At 36.3% G+C, this 27,874-nt stretch overlaps 1 protein-coding gene across 4 annotated transcripts in view; it reads left to right on the forward strand.

The window, feature by feature from the left end:
- LRBA (LPS responsive beige-like anchor protein) overlaps positions 1-27,874 on the forward strand; it is a 762,450-nt gene that overhangs the window by 310,647 nt on the left and 423,929 nt on the right. For all 4 annotated transcript variants that reach the window (XM_044912877.1, XM_044912874.1, XM_044912875.1 and 1 more), the window contains exon 35: positions 16,088-16,196. In XM_044912877.1, coding sequence (XP_044768812.1) covers positions 16,088-16,196 — 109 coding nt within the window. The remainder of the gene's footprint in view (positions 1-16,087; positions 16,197-27,874) is intronic.

A 27,874-nucleotide genomic window follows, 5' to 3' on the forward strand; every position in this document is an offset into this window, starting at 1 on the left:
TGGTATGGGGTGGGGTGGGGGAGGGGCAGAGGGAGAGGGAGAAAGAAACTCAAATGGACTCCTTGCTGAACACAGGACTCCATCTCACCGCTGTGAGATCACGACCCAGAGATCACAACCTGAGCTAGAACCAAGAGTCAGACACTTAACCGACTGCGCCATCCAGGTGCCCCTGAAGTTTAAACCAACATATATTTCCTGTCTTATAATTTTTGTGTGTCAGGTGTTTGGGTACAGCTCAACTGGGTACTCTACTTAGAATTCCCCACATCGTAAAGGTCTTGGCCAAGCTGTGTTCCTCTCTGGAACTTGGATTCCTCTTCTAAGCTCACATTGTTTTTGACATAATTTTGTTTCTTTCACTTGTAAGACTGAGGTCCCCATTTTCTTGCTTGCTGTCACTAGCATCCAATCTCAGCTCCTAAAGGCTGCCTGTAGCACTTTGTCATATGGTCCTCTCATAACATGGTAGCTTACTTTTTCAAGGATGGCTGGAGAATTTCTCTGGTCTGCTAAAGGAGAGCATTGTAATGTAACATGTCACAGGAATGACTATCCCTTTACCTTTGCTGTGTAAAGTAACCTGTTTAAGGAATGACTATCCCATCATCTTTGCTATTTTCTGTTTCCTAGAAGCATGTCCCAGATTTTGCCCAGATTAAATTCAGTAGGATGGGATAGAAGACCTTGACTCGTTGGAAGTTACCTTGGGATTTGTCTATCATACATTTATAATAGAGTTTAAAGCTGGAAAGAAACAGAGTGTTCTCTTCTCCCCAACTAAAATATAAGAAAAACTTGTCTCCAGTGCTTAGCCTAGTCTTTATAGCATAGTAGATGTTGCAGAGATATTTGATAGTGATTCAAAAGACAGAGGGAATTATGTACAAACATGTTAAAAGGTCAGAAGACATGTTCAGTTATAGTGTAGGTGAAATGATTAAGGCTTGATTTTTAGGACATCAGCTATGAAATACAGAGCATAAATTAAACCTGGAAATACTACAGAGAAAAACTGACAGTGTTTGCTGATTGATTAGGAGCCTGTAGGAAGGTGGTAGGGAAGAGAGAGGAGATGAGAATAACTTTGAGGTTGCTTGGTTAGGGACTGGGAGGATGGTGTGTCCTTGACTAATCAATTCAATTAATGTTTGAGTGCTGTGAGGCAATATATTTATGTTAATTCATGATGTGGTTTTTGGTCTCTAGAGAGAAACTAAGAAGCACAAACCAGTATTTCACATTTATACTCATGAAAGCCCTTGCTTTCTCTATCTGTAGAGTCGTAGGAAGTTATTCATTAGCTGATTTTAAACTTGCACTAGGGATTGTTTTTTATCTGTAATGTCTGAATGTGTTCTGTTTAATAGCATTTGAAAAATACCCTAATGATCTTACCCCAAAATCTTAAGACAATGCATTAACTTCTAAAGTGGCTGGGTTACAGTTTTGGGATAATGGATAGGGTCTGACAGATTTGGAATCAAATTATAAATAGTATATATGAACTTAATAGAGATATGGAGGGTCGCCCTGGTGGCTCAGTTCTTGGCTTTGGCTTAGGTCATGATCTCACGGTCGTGAGATCGAGCCCTGAGTCAGGCTCTGTGGTAGGCATGGAGTCTACTTAAGATTCTCTCTCTCCCTCTCCTTCTGCCTCTCCCCCCACTCATGAACATGGGCTCTCTTTCTCTCTCAACAAAACAAAGCAACAACCAAATAGAGATGTGAAAGAAGTGGTAGAAGAGCAGAAAGCCATTCTATTTTCTTTAAAGATCTTCGCTTTTTCTTTTAATTATTCCTTATCGTAAAACTTAAAAGAATAGAGAAATACAAGGAAAGTATACAGCCCTACTTTCTAGAGCAGAGGCTGGCATACTGTTTTGGAAAGGGCCAGATAGTAAATATTTTAGACTTTGCAGGACATATAGCCTGTCACTGCTACTCAACTTGTTGCAGTTAATGATGTTAGAATAGCTGTAGATAATAAACAAATGGGCATGGCTTTGTTCCAATAAAACTTTATTAACGAAAACGACTGGCAGGCCAGATTTGGCCCACAGGCCCTATTTTGCTGACCTCATTCTAGGTAAATGGCAGTTTGGTGTATTTTCTTTCATACTTTTCCCAAACTCCTATTGTGCATAATATTCTTTTAATTTTCCTTTCTCACTTAACAATATATTGTAGTAATCCTTTTGTTGTCAACTCAGAAGAATCTATCTCATTATAGGTTTGCATATTTTCGTTCTTTTAGTTTTTCACTTTTATAAACTGTTTTAGTGAAATTCCTTGTACACATAGATGTATTTCTGTACTTGTGGGAACATGTTCATATGGTAACTTAGGAGGAGTGTAATGATTGCTTTGTATCAAAGTCTATGCATATTTTACTGACATTTTGATTAAAATATTGCTACAAACACAAGTACCCCATGAGATGAGAATGGGTTCCTGTTATCGGTTTATAGACATGCTGTTGTTGATAACTGTTGTTGGGTCTAACTTTTGTAGGTAGGCATTGTCTAGTTGCAGTTTAGTCACTTAGGCTATTAAATTAAAAAAAAATAATCTTAATCCTGCCCAACCTTTCTTTCCAATTCCTTTTAAAGAAAGAAGTTTAGAAGGCCTATGTATAGCAAACTTGTTCCAGAAGCATTGCATTTATATGAAATGAATCATTTTGTTAGTATTCATTGAAGGTAAATGGTGTTGTGGAAGTATTCATCAAAATGGGACAATTGTTCATATATCCAAGGTATTTTGCTGGGAAATTTAGAACTCTGTTATCATTATTAAAGTTCCATATGAGTCATTACATGGAGAGGTCTTAAGTAGCACCAAAGGTCTTAAACTCTTACATCTCTTAAACTCTTGCCTTCTAATACCATAAAGGAGTTTAAAAAAATCTTTTTATACAAGATGATTCATATAGTATATATTCTTTTGTACTTTTGCCCAACATTGTTAGTGAAATTAATTTTGTTATGTATAACATTAGTTGGGTCTTTTGGTACTGCTTAGTATTTTATTATATGAATATTCTACTATTTTAAAAAATCCATTTTTTACTCTTAGTGGGCATTTGAGTAGTTGCTAGTCTTGGCTATTATAAGTAAAGTTGCTATAAACCCTTTTTTCACATATTTTGTGGATTATGAGAGTCCCTTTTGCTTCTTATCCTTGCCAAAATTTGACAGTACCCTTTTTTTTTTTTTAAATATAGTAATTCCGGTGGGATGTAGTATAGCTTATGGTTTTATTTGTATTTCCCTGGTGACCAGTAATCTTGAACATCTTTTCATGGGTTTATTTGTCTTTTGGAAATCTTTTATGAAGTGCTTACTCGTGTATTTTGCTCATTTTTAAAAATTATGATTATTGTCTTTATTTGTAAGAATTTCTTATATATTTAAGATATAAGTTCCTTGTTGACTGTAAGTATTCCGAATGTATTCTCCCTTCTGAAAGTTTGGCTTTTAATTCTCTTCATGGTGGCTTTCATAAGCACAGATCTTTAATTTTAAAGAAGCTCAGTTTATCAATATTTTTCATTATGTTGTATTTTGTGTTTTTTTTCAAGAAATCTTTAAGTCATTGAAGATACTATTGTATGTGATCTTATGAAAGCTTCTAGAAGTGTTTAGGTCTTGTCTGTGATCCATTTGGAATTGATTTGTTTGTTATGGTTTGAGATAGAAGTCAAGGTTAATTTTGTTCATATGACTGATTGATCCAGAACCAGTTATTGAAAAATCCCAGCTTCTTCCTCCTTATTGGAAAAGTACCTTTATCTTAAATCTGGTGAGCATATATGGGTGAATCTGTTTCTGGATGTTCTCCTCTGATTCATTGGTCTATTCATCTGTGTTTGCCCTAGTACTACACTGTCTTGATTAATATATCATTATAATAAGTCCTAATATTTGGTGGTATTAGTCCTCTATGAAGATTATGATTGTTGTTATGCCTCCTCTTTCCTCCTCCTCTTTAAGAATGTCTCAGCTATTCTTTGTTCTTTACATTTTCATATAACTGTTAGAATAAACTTGTCAAATTCCATAGAGAGACCTGCTAGAATTTTGAATGGGATTTGTTATAGCTATACATCACTTTGTGGAGAATTGATTGAACCTTTCACTTTCACTTTCATGAACATGGTATGATCCTTCTTTATTTTCTTTAAGTGTTCTTTAACTTCTCTCAGCATTCTTTTTGTTTATATATAGAATTCTAGACATTTGGTTAGTTCCTACATATTTTGATGATCTTTTCAAATGAGTACTTAAAATTATTTCCACTTTTTGGGTAACTATTAAGTGGAGTGTAGTAGATTTTTCTATATTTTGCATATCACTTGTAGTGATTTAGATCACTTCAATCTAGTGATCTTTCTAAATTCAATTATTAATTTTAATTGTTTACATATTCTTTTGGATTTTATTAGTTTTTTGAAAGAACCAGTTTTTTGTTTATTGATTTTCTAAAGTGCATTTTTATTTCATAATTAACTAATTTCTCCTCTTTTTATTTTCAGTATATTGAGTTTTCTGTGATCTATTTCTCATTTCTTCAGTTGAGTACTTAGGTAATTTATTTTCAGAGTTTCTTCTTTCTTTATTCAGTGTATAAATTTCTATCCAAGCATAGATTTAGCAGAATCCCACGTTTTAATTTGTTTTCATAATCTTTTAGTTCAAAGTGTTTTCTAATTTCCATTATCATGTTTCTTTTCTTATGGAAGGTGTATTCACAATTTTCAAATATTGATGGGCACAAGTGTTATTTATGTATTTATTTATTTTTCAAGTGTTTCGGGGTTTTTATTTCATAAGAGATTGATAAGAAGATTCACATGGTTCACCCAGATTGTGCTAACTCGTATTTCTACCATAGCTGATCTTTTGTAAATTCTTTAAAAAAATTTTTTTATTGTTATGTTAATCACCATACATTACATCATTAGTTTTTGATGTAGTGTTCCATGATTCACTGTTTGTGCATAACACCCAGTGCTCCATGCAAAATGTGCCCTCTTTAATACCCATCACCAGGCTAATGCATCCCCCCAGACCCTCCCCTCTAGAACCCTCAGTTTGTTTTTCAGAGTCCATCGTCTCTCATGGTTCGTCTCCCCCTCCAACTTCTCCCTCTTCATTCTTTCCCTCCTGCTAGCTGCTGCTTCTTTTTTTTTTTTCTTAACATATATTGCATTATTTGTTTCAGAGGTACAGATCTGTGATTCAACAGTCTTGCACAATTCACAGCACTCACCAAAACACATACCCTCCCCAATGTCTATCACCCAGCCACCCCATCCCTCCCCGCCCACCACTCCAGCAACCCTCAGTTTGTTTTCTGAGATTAAGAATTCCTCATATCAGTGAGGTCATATGATACATGTCTTTCTCTGATTGACTTATTTCGCTCAGCATAACACCCTCCAGTTCCATCCACGTCATTGCAAATGGGCAAGATCTCATTCCTTTGGATCGCTGCATAATATTCCATTGTATATATATACCACATCTTCTTTATCCATGATCTGTCGATGGACATCTTGCCTCTTTCCACAGTTTGGCCATTGTGGACATTGCTGCTATAAACATCGGGGTGCACGTACCCCTTTGGATCCCTACATTTGTATCTTTGGGGTAAATACCCAGTAGTGCAATTGCTGGATCGTATGGTAGCTCTATTTTCAACTTTCTGAGGAACCTCCATACTGTTTTCCACAGTGGCTGCACCAACTTGCATTCCCACCCACAGTGTAGGAGGGTTCCCCTTTCTCTGCATCCCCGCCAACATCTGTCTTTTCCTGACTTGTTAATTTTAGCCATTCTGATTGGTGTGAGGTGGTATCTCACTGAGGTTTTGATTTGGATTTCCCTGATGCCGAGCGATGTTGAGCACTTTTTCATGAGTCTGTTGGCCCTTTGGATGTCTTCTTTGGAAAAATGTCTGTTCATGTCTTCTGCCCATTTCTTGATTGGATCATTTGTTCTTTGGGTGTTGAGTTTGATAAGTTCTTTATAGATTTTGGATACTAGCCCTTTATCTGATATGTCATTTGGAACTATCTTCTCCCATTCTGTTGGTTGTCTTTTGGTTTTGTTGACTGTTTCCTTTGCTGTGAAAAGCTTTTTATCTTGATGAAATCCCAATAGTTCATTTTTGCCCTTGCTTCCCTTGCCTTTGGCAATGTTTCTAGGAAGAAGTTGCTGTGGTTGAGGTTGAAGAGGTTGCTGTCTGTGTTCTCCTTTAGGATTTTGATGGACTCCTCTCTCACATTTAGGTCTTTCAACATTTTGAGTCTATTTTTGTGTGTGGTGTAAGGAAATGGTCCAGTTTCATTCTTTGGCATGTGGCTGTCCAATTTTCTCAACAGCATTTGTTGAAGAGACTGTCTTTTTTCCATTGGACATTCTTTCCTGCTTTGTCAAAGATTAGTTGACCACAGAGTTGAGGGTCCATTTCTGGGCTCTCTATTCTGTTCCATTGATCTATGTGTCTGTTTTTGTGCCAGTACCATACTGTCTGGATGATGACAGCTTTGTAATAGAGCTGGAAATCTGGAATTGTGGTGCCGCCAGCTTTGCTTTTCTTTTTCAACATTCCTCTGGCTATTCGGGGTCTTTTCTGGTTCCATACAAATTTTAGGATTATTTGTTCCATTTCTTTGAAAAAGTTGATGGTATTTTGGTAGGGATTGCACTGAATGTGTAGATTGCTCTAGGTAGCATTGACATCTTCACAATATTGGTTCTTCCAGTCCATGAGCATGGAACGTTTTTCCATTTCTTTGTGTCTTCCTCAATTTCTTTCATGAGTATTTTATAGTTTTCTGTGTACAGATCCTTTGCCTCTTTGGATAGATTTATTCCTAGGTATCTTACGGTTTTGGATCCAATTGTAAATGGGATCGACTCCTTAATTTCTCTTTCTTCTGTCTTGTTGTTGGTGTATTGGAATGCCACTGATTTCTGTGCATTGATTTTATATCCTGCCACTTTACTGAATTCCTGTATGAGTTCTAGCAGTTTTGGGGTGGAGTCTTTTGGGTTTTCCACATAAAGTATCATATCATCTGCAAAGAGTGAGAGTTTGACTTCTTCCTTGCCTATTTGGATGCCTTTGATTTCTTTTTGTTGTCTGATTGCTGTGGCTAGAACTTCTAATACTATGTTGAATAGCAGTGGTGACAGTGGACATCCCTGCCGTGTTCCTGACCTTAGGGGGAAAGCTCTCAGTTCTTCCCCATTGAGAATGATATTCGCTGTGGGTTTTTCATAGATGGCTTTTATGATATTGAGGTATGTACCCTCTGTCCCTATACTCTGAAGAGTTTTGATCAAGAAAGGACGTTGTACTCTGTCCAGTGCTTTTTCTGCATCTATTGAGAGGATCGTATGATTTTTGTTCTTTCTTTTGTTAATGTATTGTATCACGTTGATTGATTTGTGGATGTTGAAACAACCTTGCAGCCCAGGGATAAATCCCACTTGGTCCTGATGAATAATCTTTTTAATGTACTGTTGGATCCTATTGGCTAGTATTTTGATGATAATTTTTGCATCCATGTTCATCAAGGTATTGGTCTGTAATTCTCCTTTTTGATGGGGTCTTTGTCTGGTTTGGGGATCAAGGTAATGGTGGCCTCATAAAACGAGTTTGGAAGTTTTCCTTCCATTTCTATTTTTTGGAACAGTTTCAGAAGAATAGGTATTAATTCTTCTTTAAATGTTTGGTAGAATTCCCTGGGAAGCCATCTGGCCCAGGGCTTTTGTTTGGTGGGAGATTTTTGATGACTTCTTCAATTTCCTTAGTGGTTATAGGTCTGTTCAGGTTTTCTGTTTCTTCCTGGTTCAGTTTTGGTAGTTGATACATCTCTAGGAATGCATCCATTTCTTGCAGGTTATCTAATTTGCTGGCATAGAGTTGCTCATAATATGTTCTTATAATTGTTTGTATTTGTTTGGTGTTGGTTGTGATCTCTCTTCTTTCATTCATGATTTTGTTGATTTGGGTCCTTTCTCTTTTCTTTTTGATAAGTCTGGCCAGGGGTTTATCAATCTTGTTAATTCTTTCAAAGAACCAGCTCCTAGTTTCATTGATCTGTTCTACTGTTCTTTTGGTGTCTATTTCATTAATTTCTGCCCTGATCTTTATTATTTCTCTTCTCCTGCTTGGTTTAGGCTTTATTTGCTGTTTTTTCTCTAGCTCCTTTAGGCGTAGGGTTAGGTTGTGTCTTTGAGACCTTTCTTGTTTCTTGAGAAAGGCTTGTAATTGCTATATACTTTTCTCTTAGGATTGCCTTTGGTGCATCTCAAAGATTTTGAACAGTTGTGTTTTCATTTTCATTGGTTTCCATGAATTTTTAAAATTCTTCTTTACTTTCCTGATTGACCCATTCATTCTTTAGTAGGATGCTCTTTAGCCTCGATGTATTTGAGGTCTTTCCGACTTTCCTCTTGTGATTGAGTTGTAGTTTCAAAGCATTGTGGTCTGAAAATAAGCAGGGAATGATCCCAATCTTTTGAGACCTGATTTGTGACCTCGGATGTGATCTATTCTGGAGAATGTTCCATGTGTATTCCATTGCTTTGGGATCGAATGTTCTGAATATGTCTGTGAAATCCATTTGGTCCAGGGTGTCATTTAAAGTCTTTATTTCCTTATTGATCTTTTGCTTAGATGATCTGTCCATTTCAGTGAGGGGGGGTGTTAAAGTCCCTCAACTATTATTGTATTGTTGTCAGTGTGTTTCTTTGCTTTTGTTATTAATTGGCTTATATAATTGGCTGCTCCCATGTTAGGGGCATATAGATATTTACAATTGTTAGATCTTCTTGTTGGATAGACTCTTTAAGTAGGATATAGTGTCCTTCCTCATCTCTTATGACAGTCTTTGGTTTAAAGTCTAATTTGTCTGATACAAGGATTGCCACCCCAGCTTTCTTTTGGTGTCCATTAGCATGGTAAATGGTTTTCCCCCCCCTCACTTTCAATCTGGGGGTGTCTTTGGGTCTAAAGTGAGTCTCTTGCAGACAGCATATCGATGGGTCTTGTTTTTTAATCCAATCTATAACCTGTGCCTTTTTATTGGGCCATTTAGCCCATTTCCATTCAGGGTAACTATTGAAAGATATGAATTTAGTGCCACTGTATTGCCTGTGAGGTGACTGTTACTGTATATTGTCTGTGTTCCTTTTTGGTCTATGTTGCTTTTAGGCTCTTTCTTTGCTTAGAGGACCCCTTTCAATATTTCTTGTAGGGCTGGTTTCGTGTTTGCAAATTCCTTTAGTTTTTGTTTGTCCTGGAAGATTTTTATCTCTCTTTCTGTTTTCAGTGACAGCCTAGCTGGATATAGTATTCTTGGCTGCATATTTTTCTCGTTTAGTGCTCTGAATATATCATGCCCGTCGTTTCTGGCCTGCCACGTCTCTGTGGATAGGTCTGTTGCCAGTCTAATGTTTCTATCATTGTAGGTTACATATCTCTTCTCCCGAGCTGCTTTCAGGATCTTCTCTTTGTCTCTGAGACTCGTAAGTTTTACTATTAGATGCTGGCTAGTTGTCCTATTTTTATTGATTTTGAGGGGGGTTCTCTGTGCCTCTCTTTTGATGTATGTTTCCTTCCTCAAATTAGGGACGTTCTCTGCCATAATTTGCTCCAATATACCTTCTGCCCCTCTCTCTCTTTCTTCTTCTTCTGGGATCCCAGTTATTCTAATGTTGTTTCCTCTTATGGTATTGCTTATCTCTCAAATTCTGCCCTTGTGATCCAGTAGTTCATTATCTCTCTTTTTCTCAGCTTCTTTGTTTTCCATCATTTGCTCTTCTGTATCATTGATTCTCTCTTCTGCCCCATTTATCCTAGCAGTTAGTGCCCCCATTTTTTATTGCACCTCTTTAATAGCCTTTTTGATTTCAACTTGGTTAGTTTTTAGTTCTTTTATTTCTCCAGAAAGCGTTTCTCTAATAACCTCCATGCTTTTTTCAAGCCCAGCTAGTATCTTTAAAATCATGATTCTGAACTCTAGGTCCGTCATCGTGCTAATGTCCGTATTGAGTAGGTCCCTGGCAGTCGGTACTACCTCTTGTTCTTTTTGTTGAGGTGATTTTTTCCATCTTGTCATTTTGTCCAGAGGAGAATAGATGAATGAGAGAACAAAATGCTAACAGGGTAACAACGTCCCCAGAAAATATACTCTAAACAAATCAGAAAAGACCTGAAGCCAGGGGAAAAGAAAGAGAAAGAAAGAAAAAAAAAGAGAAAAAGATAAAAACAAACAAAAACAGAACAAAACAAAACAAAACAAAAACAGAATATGACCAATATGATCAGGCTGGTGCATAGATCAGTGCCACACCCTAGATTTTGGGTGTATTTTCATCTGTTAGAAGAAAGTGTCTCCCAAAATTTTAACGAAAGAAAAACTTATATATGTACAAAAATAAGGGTTGATACGATGAAGGGATGGAATATGACTGTAAAGATGTAAATTATAAAAAAATGTATAAAAGGAATTGATAAGTTGTTTGAAAAAAGAAAGAAGAGGATTTAAAAAAAAAGAGAGAGAGAAAAGTGAGAGAATGGGTTCAGGCAGCAGACTAGAACCAAAGCTATACACTAGAGATTTAGGGTATATTTTGATCTGTTAGAAGAAACTGTATCTCAAAATTTTAAAGAGAGAATAACTTATATATATATATGCCAAAAATAAGGATAACTGCTATGAAGGGATAGAATATGACTCTAAAAATGAGAAATAAAAGCGTTTTTAAAAAGGATTGATAAGATGTTGGTTGAAAAGGGGAAAAAGAAAAAGTCAAAAAAAAAAAGTTAAAAAAAAATTAACTTTGAAAGACTAAAGGATCATGGTAAAAAAGCCATGGATTCTATGTGCTGTATTCCCCGAGCTCTGGAGTTCTGCCGTTTTCATTGATCCATAAACTTGGTCTTGGCTGGCTGTTCTCGCTGATCTTCTGGGGGAGGGGCCTGTTGCTGTGGTTCCCAAATGTCTTTGCCCGAGGCGGAATTGCCCCGCCCTTGCCCCCTCCCGGCTAAGTAATCTGCTGGGGTTTGCTCTCAGGAGCTTTTGTTCCCTGCAAGCTTTCTGTGCAGCTTTGGAGGATGAGAGTGATAACGGTGGCCTCCCAGTCTCTGCCCCGGAGGAGCCAAGAACTCGGGGCCCCACTCCTCAGTGAGCCCCCAGAGAAAAGCAGTCAGTCACTCTTGTCTCCCCGGTCTCCGGCTGCGCTCTGTGCTCACCCGGCCTGTGACGGAGCATTTCTATCTCTGGCACCCAACTCTGTGTGGAGTCTCCAAACCCAGCAGATCCCTGCGGTGTGCTCCTGCGCTGCTCCCACTGGGGGAGGAAGGGGATTCTCCCTGGACCTGCCGCTTGTTGGGTCCCTGCTGGAGGAGCAGTGGCCCGACTGTGCCCGGGATCAGGGTTTATGGCAACCCTGAGCTGACAGCCTGTGCCTCGGCTCTGCCTCTGCAGCCAGCTTCTCCGCTCCGATATCTGGGAGCTCTGCCGCACTCAGGCACCCCCAGTCTCTCTGTGACCCCGAGGTCCTGAGACCACACTGTCCCGTGAGGGTTCCACCCCCCGCTTAGCCACTGGAGCGACGTCCCTCAGCGGAGCAGACTTTTAAAAGTTCCGATTTTGTGCTCTGCTGCTCTATCATTTGCCAGAAGCAGCGGGGGGCGCCCCCTCCCCTGCCATCTATCCTCCCGAATATCGCCTTGGATTCACTTCTCCGCATGTCCTACCTTCCAGAAAGTAGTCGCTTTTCTGTCCAGAGAATTTTTGCTGTTCTTTTCTTCGATCTCCTGTTGAGTTCGTAGGTGTTCAGAATGGTTTGATCCCTATCCAGCTGAATTCCTGGGACCAGATGAAATCCAGGTCTCCTACTCCTCCGCCATCTTGCTCCTGATTGGGCACAAGTGTTATTACTGTGTCAACAATATTTCCAAAATCTGGCCTTAAAGAAACATGCATTTATTATCTCATAGTCTCTGTTGGTTAGGATTCAGGGCATGGCTTGTCTGGCCCCTCTCCTTCAGGGTCTCTTATAAGGCTGTAGGTAAGGTGTTTGTGGGTCATTTGATGTTTGACTGAGGAAGTATTTGCTTCAAATTTCATCTGGTTGTTGGCAGGATTTAATTTTTTGTGAGTTGATGGGATTGAGTCTCAGTTCCTTCCTGGTGGTTGTCTGAAGGCTGTACTCTGCTTCTTGCCACGTGGACTTCTCCATAGGGCAGCTCATAACATGCCAGGTTTCTTTAGCTAAGCCATCAGGGTTGAGATTGAATAGAGGGAGACTGCTAGTAAGATGGAAGTTTGAATCTTATTTAATGTAATGATGGAAATGATATTTCTTCAATTTTGGCATGTTTTATTGCTTAGAGGCATGCCATAGCTCCTATCCACAATTTCAGGGAGATGATTACATAAGGCTGAGGATACCAGAAATTTGGAAAATTGGAGGCCATCCTAGAGTTTCTTTGTGCAGAATTTTTTTTTTTTTTAGTTCTGTTGTGTCAGAGAATGTACTGCTTATGATTTCTTCCTTTGAAATTTATTATAGATTTCTTTTTGACCCCACATTTTGCCTGTTTTGTATATGATCCATGTTTTCATGATAAGCATATTTATTTTTCACTTAGTGGGTGAAATGTGATATATGTGTCCATTTCATCAGGTTTGTAATCACACTGTTAAAATATGCTATAGCTTTATATCTTCTACACCTAGGTGTAAGTCATATTCTTAGGAACATAAAAATGTAGAGTCTCAAAATTTTGAATTTCTATCTTTCTGACTCATTGACCTTATCATTTGAAGTACTTATTTCTTTATCTCTAATTTTGTTTCTTAAAGCCAACTTTTTCTTACATTAATAAAGGTACAATAGTCTTCTTTCACTATTTTTTAAATTGTTTATCTTTTTGAAAAATGACTTTCAACATTTATGCAACCTTATATTGAAACTGTGTTATGTTTAAACAGCACATACTTAAAAAAAAAATGTATGTGATGGTAATTGTATCATTAAATTTGTTTGCTTTCTATATATTCCTGATGCATTTAGGTTAAAACTTAACTTCTTATTATCTGTGTCCTTTTTAGTTCCATATTTTGTATGTTTCTTTTTTTTTTCTTTCATTTAAGCTAAATGATTTTTGTTGTTCAGTTGTTTTTTTTTTCTATTGGTGTATTGGTTATACATTATTTTAGATACCTTTTGTGGTTGCCTCGGGATTGAAACATGAATATTAGAGTTGAGAACATCTTAAATAAATTGGTTCTTTCACCAGTTCATGGACGTGAAAGAACATTACAACACTAATTTCTTTTGCTTTGATTGCTATTATATATTTTAACATTATGATATTTTTGAATTTTAGAAGTCATTATTATAATTGTTACAAACATTCAGTATTCTTTTAGATTACCCATGCTGACTTTTTCTTTTATTTTCTACCTCCTTGTGTTAAATCAATCTGATACTATTTTACTTGTCTGAAAAACTTCCCTTTTAAAAAAAAATAATTTGAGGGAGAGTGAGAGAGAGAGAGATCATGAGCAGGAGGGAGGAGTAGAGGGAGAGGCAGCCTCCCCGCTGAGCAGGGAGCCCGACGCGGGGCTCGATCCCAGGACCCTGGGCTCATGACCTGAGCCGAAGCAGGTGCTTAACCGACTGAGCCACCCAGGCGCCCCTGAAAAACTCCCTTTAATGTGGTTTGTCTATTGACAATTTCTCTGTTTTGTTTGTCGTTAAATGTGCTTATTTTGCTTTTGCCTAAGATGAAAAATTTTTCCTCTATCCTTATTTTCTTTCTTTGGGGGCCAGTGCATCAAATTGACAAAAGAGAGACTGGCAAGAGAAAAGACATTTTTTAAAATTCATGCATGTTTGGGGTGGCCTGGGTGGCTCAGTCGTTAAGCATCTGCCTTTGGCTCAGGTCATGATCTCAGGGTCTTGGGATCGAGCCCTGTATCGGGCTCCCTGCTCAGAAGGGAGGCTACTTCTCCCTCTCCCACCCCCCCCTGCTTGTGTTCCCTCTCTTGCTGTCTGTCAAATGAATAAATAAAATCTTTAAAAAAAAAATAAAATTGATGGATGTTTAAGAGAATTCATAGAAAAATGTGACTCAAGAAAGAGGTTAAATTTTGAGGCTTTATACCATCTTAATAGGTGGGGCACTTAGGGGAAAACAAATGACTTTAAGGAAAGATAAATGAACCCTTAGGAGAATATATGGGAGATAAGATAGTTTTGTGACCGTGTCCCTTTAGACAATTTCCTATCCAGGTGCTGACTGCTAAGTCTCTAGGTAATAGGAGTCATTCTTTCCTGGTTGTGAAACTTCAGTGGAGAGGACTTGCAACAGATGAATTGTTTTGGGAGACTGTGCTTCTAGGCAGTTGAGGGAGTTTAGAAAAAAGACTCTTCACAGTGTTATATTTTGGATACTTTCACTTTTATCTTTAAAAGGTGTTTTGGGGGCATAGAATTCTTAATTAGCTGCTCTTTTTGTTTAGCACTTGATAGGGGTCATTGCATTCTTACATGGCTTCCATCAGTCTTATTCTTGCTCTTTTGAAGGCATGTAAGTGCCCTTACCTCTTCCACTTTCTCCCTCCCTCTGGCTAAGATTCTTTTCCTTTGACAGTTTTATTATGACATGACTAGGTGTGGTATTCTTTGATCCTGCTTGGAGTTTGTAGCACTTCAACGTATGGCTCAATGGCTTTTTCCCTCAATTTTCAAAAAATATTTCCCATTATCTCTTCAATTATTGCTCTTTTTGAATTATTTGTCTTTTTTCCTTACTCTTGATACACACCTGTTAGACCTTTTTACCATCTTCCATATGTCTGTTATTTGGTCAGGTTTTCATCATTTTTCTTACCATGGTTCTGTTTAGTTGTCATTGACCTATTCTTCAGTTAAGTAGTTCTTTATGAGTTTAATAAGCTGGTAAATCTGTTCTTAATTTCATATTTGTTTTGTTCAGTGGTTTAACAGTTTCCAATCTCTATTGGAATTCTTTTTCTTAGAATCTGTTGTCCTGAACCATAACTACATTTATTTCAATGTTCAGATATGAAACTTCACTATCTCGATTGTCTGAGTTGTCTTCTATTTGGTTTTCATTCTTTTATTGTTGTTTCTTTTTATTCCTGTTAATTGGTGATTGTTGGAAATTATATTTAAAATTACAGGGGTAAATGTAAGTCTCTAGGTGATGAGATCTTCCTCTAGGGATTTCCTTTTGATTTCTGATTACCAGTTAGTCTAGGTGCTGATTATGTTAATTTAGGACTGAGGTGATTCAAGGCTGGAGTTTTTAAAAATTTTTGTGAGAGTTTGCTCTGTTTCCAGTTTGCCTGGAATATAGTTCTCCTGTGTTGGTACGTCTATTTCTTTTCTCCTTACCTTGTGAGATTTTGAAATTTTTGTTTAGCTTTTTGGCTTCCTCATAATCTAAGTGAAGATCACTATAATGTTGTTTGAGAGTCTGTTTTAGTGTCTTTGAGGACTGGTCTATACTCTTTCTTAGGGTATACTTGGGTTCCTTTTGTAAGCCTGGGTAATTTAGGATCCCTCTACCTTGACAGCTTATAACATTCAATTTTTGTCTCCCTAGCTCTGTAAAACTCTCTCTGTTTAGCTTCTCTATTTCCACCTGTAAAAAGTAAATGGTTCAACGAAAAAAGTCATGCTGAATGTCATTTGTGTGCTTTCTTCTCTAGGATCTTGGCTCCTTAAATCGTGGCTGCCTTGTAAACTCTCCAGTACCTTAAAAAAGATTAAAACACAAATTTAATCCAGCAGTTTTAGTTGTTTTCCTTGGATAGCTAGTTGGATCTGCTGTTGCCAGGAGGATAATTTTTTGCTATTATATCCTTTAATTATTTAGTGTGACATAATGGCACTTCATTGGGTATGATGGAGTAAACATCCTTTCCTGCCCCAAATAACAAGATACATTGGCTTTGAGCATTGATTAATTATATATATTGTGTGTGTGTACATTTATTTATTTGACAGTATTCATCTCTTTACAGGCTGCTTAGCCAAACAATGAAGGATCATCTAGTAAGAGTAGCAAATGAAGCTGAATTTATCCTGAGCAGGCAACGAGCAGAGGATATTCACAGACATGCAGAATTTGAGGTAGGTTAAACGTGGTAGGTGTGAGGAAATTGCCATTTTTAATGGTAATTGTGGGAAACTGCATAGGTAAAATGGTCTCAGCAAATATATATCATCACAAAATTAAATATGAATTTTTGAGAGTCATGGGGGATTCTGGGACGATAGTACAGGTCTCTGTAGCCCTCTCTTCTCAACTCCATTTTATCTACAAGTTGCTCCATGGCAGCTTCTGTGTTTGGTTGACCTGATCTTAACCATGTAAGTGGGTTTGGCTCTGGTAGTTTTGCTATAATGTGAGTTAGTGAAGGACTTCTGCCCTCTCTGGGAAAGGCAGAGCTAATTAACCAGAAATTGACAACCAAGCAGAAATGGAAATTGCTTTGTAGAGACAAGATCTTACAGGTTCTAGGGAGAAGCTGAAACACAGAGGCATGAAGTCTCTTTTCCTTTGAGGTATGAGACCATGCTAATATTTGTAGCTGAGGAAATGAGGGAGCACACAGCTCTTTGAGTCTTCACAGGGAGAACAAGTGACAGACCCATCATGGGACCACTGCCTATCTTGGCAGTTGTGTATGAACACGTGTAACGAATATGAATTCAGAGGAAATTAATAGTGCTGTGGGTATATAAATTATCAATATTCACAACTGAAGTGAAGTAGAAGATTTGACAAGAACATTTGCTAAGAATTAGAAAAAAAAATTAAAAAGTACCATCTGGGTTCTTTAGAAAATGTTAAAAGCAGATAATTCAAATGTTGCTGATATTCTTCCAGTGCATTAAAAAAGATGCACTCCTAGGACATTTTATATAGCTGTCACAACATGAAAAAGATACTGGAAAAGTAAACTCTAGAGGACCAATTTCATTTAAGAATATGGGTACAAAATTCTAACTAAAACTTGACCAACAATTTAACAATACAATGAAAGAATTATATAGTGTGTCCACTTAGAATTTACTCATGGAATCCAGAGATGGTTTAATGTTAAGATACTTACCTACAAAATAAATTATATCAACAAATTAAAAATAGAAAAATCATGTGAAGGTATCAATAAATGTAGAAAGAAGCATATGATAAATTTTAGCAACCAGCCTAATGTATGTAATAGTTTGAATATGATAAAGACTTTACTAAACATTTTAAATGGTGAAAGCCATTTTTCTTAAAAAAAGAAGAGTGATCCCTACTATCACCGTTATATAACATTTTTTGATGTTTTTGTAAAGGTGAATATAGTTAATGTAAATGCTAGAAAAGAAGAAATAATAATAATTTTAGATTTTTTAATGCTATGGGGTAGGAAAATCTAAGAAATTCTTGAACATTTTTCTACCAGAATTAATAGGGACTTCGGTAAAATTATTGGATATAAGATAAATATGCAAAAAAATAATATTGTTTGTTTGATGACTAGCACGCAGTAGTCACTAAGAATGGAAATCAGTAATACAGTCTGTTTACAGTTAAGACAAAAATACTATTTTGGGTCAAATTCTATAAGAATGCATGGATACTGTTTGGAACAAAACTATATAAAGCTTAATACAAAACAAAATATAAGCTACTGGAAAGTCATTCTGTGCTGGATTGTATATGTTGCTCTGTGTGTGTGTATGTGTGAGAGGGGGGACAGACAGAATCAATCAGAAATAAATTGATACTTATAGAAAGGTTGTTAAGAGTAACACAAGAACTCTTGTTTACCCTTCTCCTAGATTCTGTGATTCTTTTTATTATATTTACTTTTCTCCCTCTTTTTATGTTTTTCTGAATTTGAGAGCAAGCTGAAGTCATAGCGATCTTCTCTTTTTAATTTCTTCAGTGAAAATTTCCTATGCCTGTTCTGTGTTTTAATTCTGTACAGTCCTGTATATTCTACACAGTTATTAAATCAGAAAATTAACATTGGTTATAACTAATATTACATTGGTTATTATTTAATCTACAGACCTTACTCATGTTTTTTCAGTTTTCTCCATAATACCCTTTATAGTCAAAATGAGGTAATTTTAATGTCATAAAAATGTCAGTTTTTCTCACATAAATAAATTCAGTGCAATATCCATTAGTATATACCATTCATTAAAAAAAACAGTGGAGTAATTTGACACTTAAGTATCCCTTTAAAAATGTCCAAATATTAAATACTTACAAATTATATATTCAGATATCCAAATATCCAGATAAAATGGGAAAATAAATGCTTTTATATAGCCCTAAGATTTATGAAAAAAGAATATTGAAGATGTACTTGCCTTTCCAGATATACAGTACTAATTAATACTATAAAAGACAGCATATCCAAAAAAATCTTCCCTATGGAATAAGGAAAAAGGGATGAAAGATGACATAGTATATATTTTAGGAAAATATTTAGAAAACTATAAAAGTGGAACTAAGGCATATGAGGGAAATTTTTAACCAAGACAGGCACTTCTATTAGAAACTATAAAAGTAAATAGCTGTTCCTACACATAACATTAAGCTGAGGAAAGATATCAACAAATGTGAAGACATAATAGAATGTGAAAGACTGATAAATTAATATGTTCACTATATTAATAATTTTTGTGAAAGGATCAAAAAACCCAAAGACATATATTCAGAGGATTTGAATAGGAATTTCACTGAAGAATGTAAGTAAGCAGTAAGATATAAAATGATAATCAAAAACACAAATATTCAAGGAAATGCAGATTTCAGAAATCATGATCTTTCACTTCTCTATTCTCAGATTGGGATAAAGTAGAGTGATAAGTAAATAGAGTGATGTACTCCTGAAGAAGATAGAGGAGATGGGCAGTGGTATTTTTTTATATTTTTAGTGGAAATGTACATTTTAAGTGTTGGGCCATATGTATTTTGATAATTATCAAATACTCATTTACTCAATATTCCTATTCTGTCAGTATATTTTTTGGAAATAAAAAGTACTAGTATATAAGGATATACAAAGAAGGCTCTTCATTGCAGCATTGTATGTAAACTCCTAACAGGTAAAACTGAGGAAAAACAGAAGTAAAAGTCTCTGTGACAAAACAAAACAAACACCAGTATTTTCTCAAAGAATAGGAGGTTAGTAAATTATGATAAAATTACGTGGTCAGTGGCTTATTTTTTTAAATAAGAGCTTTATTCATGTCATTGTATTTTAAATTGCATATTTCAATTTGTAGCCTGTTATGAAGGCTGAGGACATTAGTCGTCTTATTTTTTTTTTTCATTTTTTTCTCTTCACTTCCCAATTTTTAAAGTTATACTTTAATTTTCATATTGTCTAAATATATAACATTCATGTTTTACAATCACTGATAGTACTTGAGTGATTGAAAATATTTAAATGGATTCATTACCCCCCTTTTATTAGTCATAGTTTATTAATTCTAGGTTCCTTCTTTATTTTTATTAAAGATTTTATTTATTTATTTGACAGAGAGAGAGAGAATACAAGCAGGGGGAGTGGCAGGCAGAGGGAGAACCAGGCTCCCACTGAGCAGAGACCCCGATGTGGGGCTTGATCCCAGGACTCTGGGATCATGACCTGAGCTGAAGGCAGACGCTTAACCAACTTGAGCCACCCAGGCGGCCCTAGGCTCCTTCTTTAGACTCAATTCTTAATTGGCTTAGGTTTCATCATTTTTTCCCACACAAGGGTTCATGTGTGCTGTACAATGAAAATTTTTTCATGTTTAAGAACATTTGCCTTCTGTCTTTATATTTGAATGACATCCTGATGAGTTTAATATTCTTGGCTAACACTTGCATTCCTTTAGAATTTTGTAGACATTCCTTCTTTGTCTTCTGGCTTCAAATGTTCTTTCAGAGAAGTTTGAGGCCAGTCTGATATTAGCCCTCAATCGACTATTTGCTTCTATTGTGTCTGAGATTTCTTTATTTGCCCATGAAGTTCATCTCTGTAACAGCAGTATGGCTCAATATTGAACATCATTTATCACATTTTCCTGGAACATGGTCTTTTGTTATTATCTGCAAATTCACATTTTTCCTTCAGTTCTTGAAATTATATTTTGAAATATTTTTCTTTTTTTAAAGATTTTTAAAAATTTATTTATTAGAGAGCGTAGCTAGCAAGAGAGAACATGAGTGGGGGGGAGAGGCACAGAGAGAGGGAGGAGTGGACTCCCCATTGAGCAGGGAATCTGATGTGGGGCTTGATCCCAGGACCCCCAAGATCATGACCTGAGCCAAAGGCAGACACTTAACTGACTGAGCCACCCAGGTACTCCTGAAATATTTTTTCAATTTTATTTTCTTTTTCTTTAGTTAGCAACACAATCTATGTCAGATATGCCTTTTTGTCTTTTGTATCTATCAGTTATTTCTTTTTGTGCTTTCTTTGATCTCTAGCCATCAGTAATTAAATTTTTAGTGTTTCATTTTGTTTGTAATGCCCAATCTTTGTAATTTATTCGTCTCTAATGATTATGTTTTGTTCTTTATTTAGGTCTTCAACTTCTCTCTTTATCTTATTTTTTTGTGTGTTTGAGTTATATTTTTGTTAGGTTGTTCATTAGAAGAAGATAATCTTGGGGTATTTTTTTTTGTCACATTCTCTTAGGATTCATTGTCATTTGTATAGAATCTTTCAGTTTTATATAAAAATTTTATTATTAGGTCATTTTTATTTTATTTATTTTTTTTAAAGATTTTATTTATTTATTAGAGAGAGAGAGGGAGTGAACAGGCATGAGCAGGGGAAAGAGGCAGAGGGAGAAGCAGACTCTCTGCTGATCAAGGAGCCTCACGTGGGGCTTGATCCCAGGACCCTGAGATCATGACCTGAGCCGAAGGTAGACGCTTAACCGACTGAGCCACCCAGGCACCCCTATTAGGTCGTTTTTAATGTATTCATTGATTGGTGATATATTTTTGCATTGCTACCATGCTTTTACTTTTCATCTTGTTCATTCTTAGAATGTTCTGCCCAGATAGTCTGTTTTGTTTAGACAAACAGAATATCTTAATCACTTCTTCCCTTCTCTCCACTGTATGTAAAGCTATTTTTTTCCCTTTCTGAACTACAGTTTGATGTTTGTAATTTGATATTTGCCCAATATTGTGCAGCTTATCATGAAGAGAGGGAGAGAGATCTTTGAAATAGGTGAGGAGGCTTTCTTAGCACACCTAAGTTTTGCTTTCTTTTGTAAGGTTTTAGGTATCTTCTGCCATGTTTGTTCCATCTTATCAGAAGCTATGGACAATTGTCATAAAGGAAAAATGTGCTTAGGTTTTGAATCATTATTCATCATTTCAGAAAATAATCTCGAGTCTACTTCTGTCCTGAGAAATTAGGCCTATATTTTTGCTTCCTTGCTTCATCAGTTTTTGCTCTGTAGGTTTTTCTAGCATCTTCAATTAGAAGATGCAAAGAATAACAATATGTGCCCAGTTTGTTTCTCTCCATATATGAGAGTGTTAAGAAAATTTCTCAGACTTTTGTCAACTTAATAGTATTGCTTTGGGCACATGTGACATGGTTAAGAACTAAACTTTGCTGCACCCTTAGCTCTAGTTCTAGTATCTTTATTTTCTTCATGGCAACCAATTATTTAATGTTTGGTGCTTTATGTTATGCTCCTTTTGTTGCTTGGTTATTTTTTATTAATTTTTTTTTGTTCAAAAAATTTTTTGTTTGCTAATTTTTTTAGGAATTGAAGGAAGAAAAAAAGTTTTTAATTGCCATTTCAGCCTACCATTCTAACCTGGAACTTATTCCTTAGTGTCCTTTCTAAGTAATTATGGAGAAGTTACTTTGTGACTCTTGGTGGAGATTGTAGTTCATTCTTTTAATTCATTCCTTTAAAAATTTTTTAGTTATGATGGTAGTGGTGTTATATGTGTTTTTATGTGTATGAATGAGAGAGAATGAGGAAGGAGAAAACATGGAATTGACAAGAGGAAAAATACTTCTAAAACACTGTGTTATGCAAGAGATTAAAGTGAGTGGACCAAGAGAGTGTGTGTGTGCACGTGTGCATGTGCACAGTTCGAATGAGGGATGATGGTGACAACACTAGCTCATAATGCATGAGTCCTTATGTTGTGTGAGGACCTTTATGGGTGCTTTGTAGGTTTTAACTAATTTAATCTTTACAGTAAAGCCCTGAGGTAGAATTGTTATATCTCATTTTCTCTGATTGACTTATTTCACTTAGCATAATACCCTCTAGTTCATGAACGTTGTTGCAAATGGCAAGATTTCTTTTTTTTTTTTTTGATGGCTGCATAATATTCCATTGCATATCTATACCACATCATCTTTATTCATTCACCTGTCGATGGACATCTAGGCTCTTTTCATAATTTGCTATTGTGGACATTGCTGCTATAAACATCGGGGTGCACGTACCTCTTCGGATCACTACATTTGTATCTTTGGGGTAAATACCCAGTAGTGCAATTGCTGGGTCATAGGGTAGCTCTATTTTCAACTTTTTGAGGAACCTCCATACTATTTTCCAGTAGCTGCACCAGCTTGCATTCCCACCCACAGTGTAGGAGGGTTCCCCTTTCTCCGCATCCCCGCCAACATCTGTCGTTTCCTGACTTGTTAATTTTAGCCATTCTGACTGGTGTGAGGTGGTATCTCATTGAGGTTTTGATTTGGATTTCCCTGATGCCAAGCGATGTTGAGCACTTTTTCATGAGTCTGTTGGCCATTTGGATGTCTTCTTTGGAAAAATGTCTGTTCATGTCTTCTGCCCATTTCTTGATTGGATCATTTGTTCTTTGGTGTTGAGTTTGATAAGTTCTTTATAGATTTTGGATACTAGCCCTTTATCCAATATGTCATTTGGAACTATCTTCTCCCATTCTGTTGGTTGTCTTTTGGTTTTGTTGACTGTTTCCTTTGCTGTGCAAAAGCTTTTTATCTTGATGAAATCCCAATAGTTCATTTTTGCCCTTGCTTCCCTTGCCTTTGGCAATGTTTCTGGGAAGAAGTTGCTGTGGCTGAGGTCAAAGAGGTCGCTGCCTGTGTTCTCTTCTAGGATTTTGATGAATTCCTGTCTCACACTGAGCTCTTTCATCCATTTTGAGTCTATTTTTGTGTATGGTGTAGGGAAATGGTCCAGTTTCATTCTTCTGCATGTGGCTGTCCAATTTTTCCAACACCATTTGTTGAAGAGACTGTCTTTTTTTCCATTGGACATTCTTTCCTGCTTTGTCGAAGATTAGTTGACCATAGAGTTGAGGGTCATTTCTGGGCTCTCTATTCTGTTCCGTTGATCTGTGTGTCTGTTTTTGTGCCAGTACCATACTGTCTTGATGATGACAGCTTTGTAATAGAGCTGGAAGTCTGGAATTGTGATGCCACCAGGTTTGCTTTTTTTTTTTCCACATTCCTCTGGCTATTCGGGGTCTTTTCTGGTTCCATACAAATTTTAGGATTATTTGTTCCATTTCCTTAAAAGAACTTGATGGTATTTTGATAGGGATTGCATTGAATGTATAGATTGCTCTAGGTAGCATAGACATTTTGAGAATATTTGTTCTTCCAATCAAGAGCATGGAATGTTTTTCCATTTCTTTGTGTCTTCCTCAATTTCTTTCATGAGTGTTCTATAGTTTTCTGTGTACAGATCCTTTGCCTCTTTGGTTAGATTTATTCCTAGGTATCTTTTGCTTTTGGGTGCAGTTGTAAATGGGATTAACTCCTTAATTTCTACTTCTTCTGTCTTGTTGGTGTATAGAAATGCCACTGATTTCTTTGCGTTGATTTTATATCCTGCCACTTTACTGAATTCTTGTAAGAGTTCTAGCAGTTTTGGGGTGGAGTCTTTTGGCCACTAGAGTGACGTCCCTCAGCGGAGCAGACTTCTAAAAGTTCCGATTTTGTGCTCGCTGCTCTATCACTTGCCGGTAGCCAGCTGTCGGAGGCTCCCTCCCCACCGCAGTCTGTCTTCCCGTATATCACCTCGGATTCACTTCTCCTCACGTCCTACCTTCCAGAAAGTGGTCACTTTTCTGTTCATGGGATTGCTGCTATTCTTTTCTTCAATCTCCTGTTGAGTTTGTAGGTATTCTGAATGGTTTGATAACTATCAAACTGAATTCCTGGGACCAGGCGAAATTTAGGTCTCCTAGTCCTCCGCCATCTTGCTCCTCCTCCCAATCATCACAATTTTTATTATCCTAAAAACAAACCTCCTACCTATTATCAGTCACTCTCCATTTTCTCCAGATTTAGACAGTTATTCATCTGCTTTCTGTCTCTACAGCTTTGGCTATTCATATAATTGAAATCGTAGTATCATGTAATAGGTGGTGTTTTGTGACTGTCCTTTTGTTAGCATAATGTTTTCAAGGGTCATTCAAGTTGTAGCTCTTCTAGGGATAAAAATTAGGGAGTCTGTTCTCTCCTACAAAAGGATAATTACTTTCTAGAATTTAGTTCATTTTTATAACTTTGCTGTTTGTCATTGTTAGGAGTGGGGCAGTAGATTCTTCAAACTTTGGTGTATTCTTTAAGAGGCCAACATCCTGTGAGTTTTTTTTTTAACTTTAAAAAAATTGCTAATATATTCATATTTCTAACCACACAAAAGAGGTTACAGGAAAAACTGCATTGCAGCATTTTCTCGTGGGAATCTGCATTTTCAGATTTTGCATTTTGGCTTTTTTTCCCAGAGATATTCAATACAGGGAATACAAATATGCCCTGTCTTTTTACAGTAATGAATGCATGTTATACATACTGTTCTTGCATCTGCTGTTCCTTTTTAACTTAAAACTGTATCTTAGCATTGTCAGTATATACTGAGTTGTCCTCATTTTTTTTTCCTTTATTTTATACAGTAATTGTAATTTTTGGGTATCTCTCTGTGTGTAATTATTATTATAATGCTAGGTTCCATAATTAAGCATTTATGTTTTTCCTAGTCTCATCGAATTACAAAAAGTGCTACAGTTACAATTTTGTAGTCTTCATTTTGTTGGTATTTATGTCTATAAGTGGCTACTGAATTTTCTGTTACTTTATTAAGATTATATTTTTTTACTATGAAATCTATAATAATGCTGTATGTTAATAATTTTTTTTTAGATTCTCTTATATTACATGGGTAAATCCTACCAGATTGAGCATTTTTTTAAACAAAACGAATTCTTACATTTAAAATGATTTTTGTAATTATTCATAAGTGATGTTGTTTCCTTTTTATATATACTGATGTTATAAAATATATATAGATTATTTTTAAAAAATGTTTCAAATAGCCAAGAGTTGGACTTATTTATTGATGTTTGACTTAATTGTTTTCTAATTCATTAGCATGTTTTGGTAACTATATTTTTCTCTTCTTTTACATTCATTTTGGGTCCCCCCCCCCTTTTTTTTGTTAATTTAAATGCTTAGTTTCACTCCTTTTTAAGATGATTGTAATTCTGAGGACAGCAGTGATCTCATCCTATTGTTTTCACATGACATTCTCATTATTGTTAGTTTGTAAATAGTATAGTTTTTGGTTCAGTAGTTCTTTAATATCCAAGAGGATTGTCCTTTGTTGTTTTTTCAAATTTGGTGTTCTTATTTCCCTGCATTAGGAGCACATAGTATGATATGTAGAGTTTCTAACTTTGAAATTTATTAAGCATTTGTCATTGGCCTAATGTGATTTTAAGTTATACTTAAAGCTTTTTTGTAATTAATTAAACTACAATACTCTGATGTATAATCATGGTAAATTTTCCATTGGGGATTTTTAAAGGACTTGGAAATGATATCTGTCCCCTTTGAAATGATAAATATACTAGGGTGTTCTTTAAGATGTTCAGTAATGCATGATTAGCTCTATGAAAATTAAAGTTGGAAATTGTGTTAGGGATCTGGCAGTAGAACACAGTATATCAAGAGTCCGGGGCCTGATGGATTCCCTGGGGAATTTTACCAAACATTCAAAGAAGAAATAATACCTATTCTCCTGAAGCTGTTTCAAAAAATAGAAACAGAAGGAAAGCTTCCAGACTCATTCTATGAGGCCAGCATTACCTTAATCCCCAAACCAGGCAAAGACCCCATCAAAAAGGAGAATTTCAGACCGATATCCTTGATGAATATGGATTCCAAAATCCTCAACAAAATCCTAGCTAATAGGATCCAACAGTACATTAAAAGGATCATCCACCACGACCAAGTGGGATTTATCCCCAGGATGCAAGGGTGGCTCAACATTCACAAATCAATCAATGTGATAGAACACATTAATAAGAGGAAAGAGAAGAACCGTGTGGTCCTCTCAGTTGATGCAGAAAAAGCATTTGACAAAATACAGCATCCGTTCCTGATTAAAACTCTTCAGAGTATAGGGATAGAGGGAACATTCCTCAAGTTTATAAAATCCATCTATGAAAACCCCACAGCGAATATCATCCTCAATGTGGAAAAGCTGAGAGCCTTTCCCTTAATATCAGGAACACGTCAAGGATGCCCACTCTCGGCAGTATTGTTCAACATAGTACTAGAAGTCCTGGCAACAGCAGTCAGACAACAAAAAGAAATAAAAGGTATTCAGACTGGCAAAGAAGAAGTCAAACTCTCTCTCTTTGCAGATGACATGATACTTTATGTGGAAAACCCAAAAGACTCCACCCCCAAATTACTAGAACTCATACAGCAATTCAGCAATGTTGCAGGGTACAAAATCAATGCACAGAAATCAGTTGCTTTCTTATACACTAACAATGCAACTTCAGAAAGAAATTAGAGAAACGATTCCATTTACAATAGCACCAAAAACCATAAGATACCTCGGAATAAAGCTAACCAAAGACGTAAAGGATCTATACTCTAGAAACTAGGGAACACTCATGAAAGAAATTGAAGAAGACACAGAAAGATGAAAAACATTCCATGTTCGTGGATCGGAAGAATAAACATTGTTAAAATGTCTATGCTACCCTGAGCAATCTATACCTTCAATGCCATCCCAATCAAAGTTCCAATGACATTTTTCAAAGTGCTGGAACAAACAATCCTAAAATTTGTATGGAACCAGAAAAGACCCTGAATCGTCAAGGAAATGTTGAAAAAGAAAAACAAAGCTGGGGGCATCACGTTGCCCGATTTCAAGCTATATTACAAAGCTGTGATCACCAAGACAGCATGGTACTGGCACAAAAACAGACATATAGACCAATGGAACAGAATAGAGAGCCCAGATATGAACCCTCAACTCTGTGGTCAAATAATCTTCAACAAAGCAGGAAAAAATATGCAGTGGAAAAAAGACAGTCTCTTCAATAAATGGTGCTGGGAAAATTGGACAGCTATATACAGAAGAATGAAACTGGACCATTCTCTAACACCATTCACAAAGATAAACTCAAAGGGGATGAAAGACCTCATTGTGAGACAGGAATCCATCAAAATCCTAGAGGAGAACATAGGCAGTAACCTCTTCGATATCAGCCACAGCAACTTCTTTCAAGATACATCTCCAAAGGCTAGTGAAACAAAAGCAAAAATGAACTTTTGGGACTTCAAGATAAAAAACTTCTGCACAACAAAGAAAACAGTCAACAAAACAAAGAGGCAACCCACAGAATGGGAGAAGATATTTGCAAATGACACTACAGATAAAGGGCTGGTATCCAAGATCTATAAAGAGCTTCTCAAACTCAACACCCAAAAAAGAAATAATCAACTCAAAAAATGGGCAGAAGACAT

This window comes from Neomonachus schauinslandi, chromosome 2 (assembly GCF_002201575.2).
Source record: "Neomonachus schauinslandi chromosome 2, ASM220157v2, whole genome shotgun sequence".
NCBI lineage: Eukaryota > Metazoa > Chordata > Mammalia > Carnivora > Phocidae > Neomonachus > Neomonachus schauinslandi.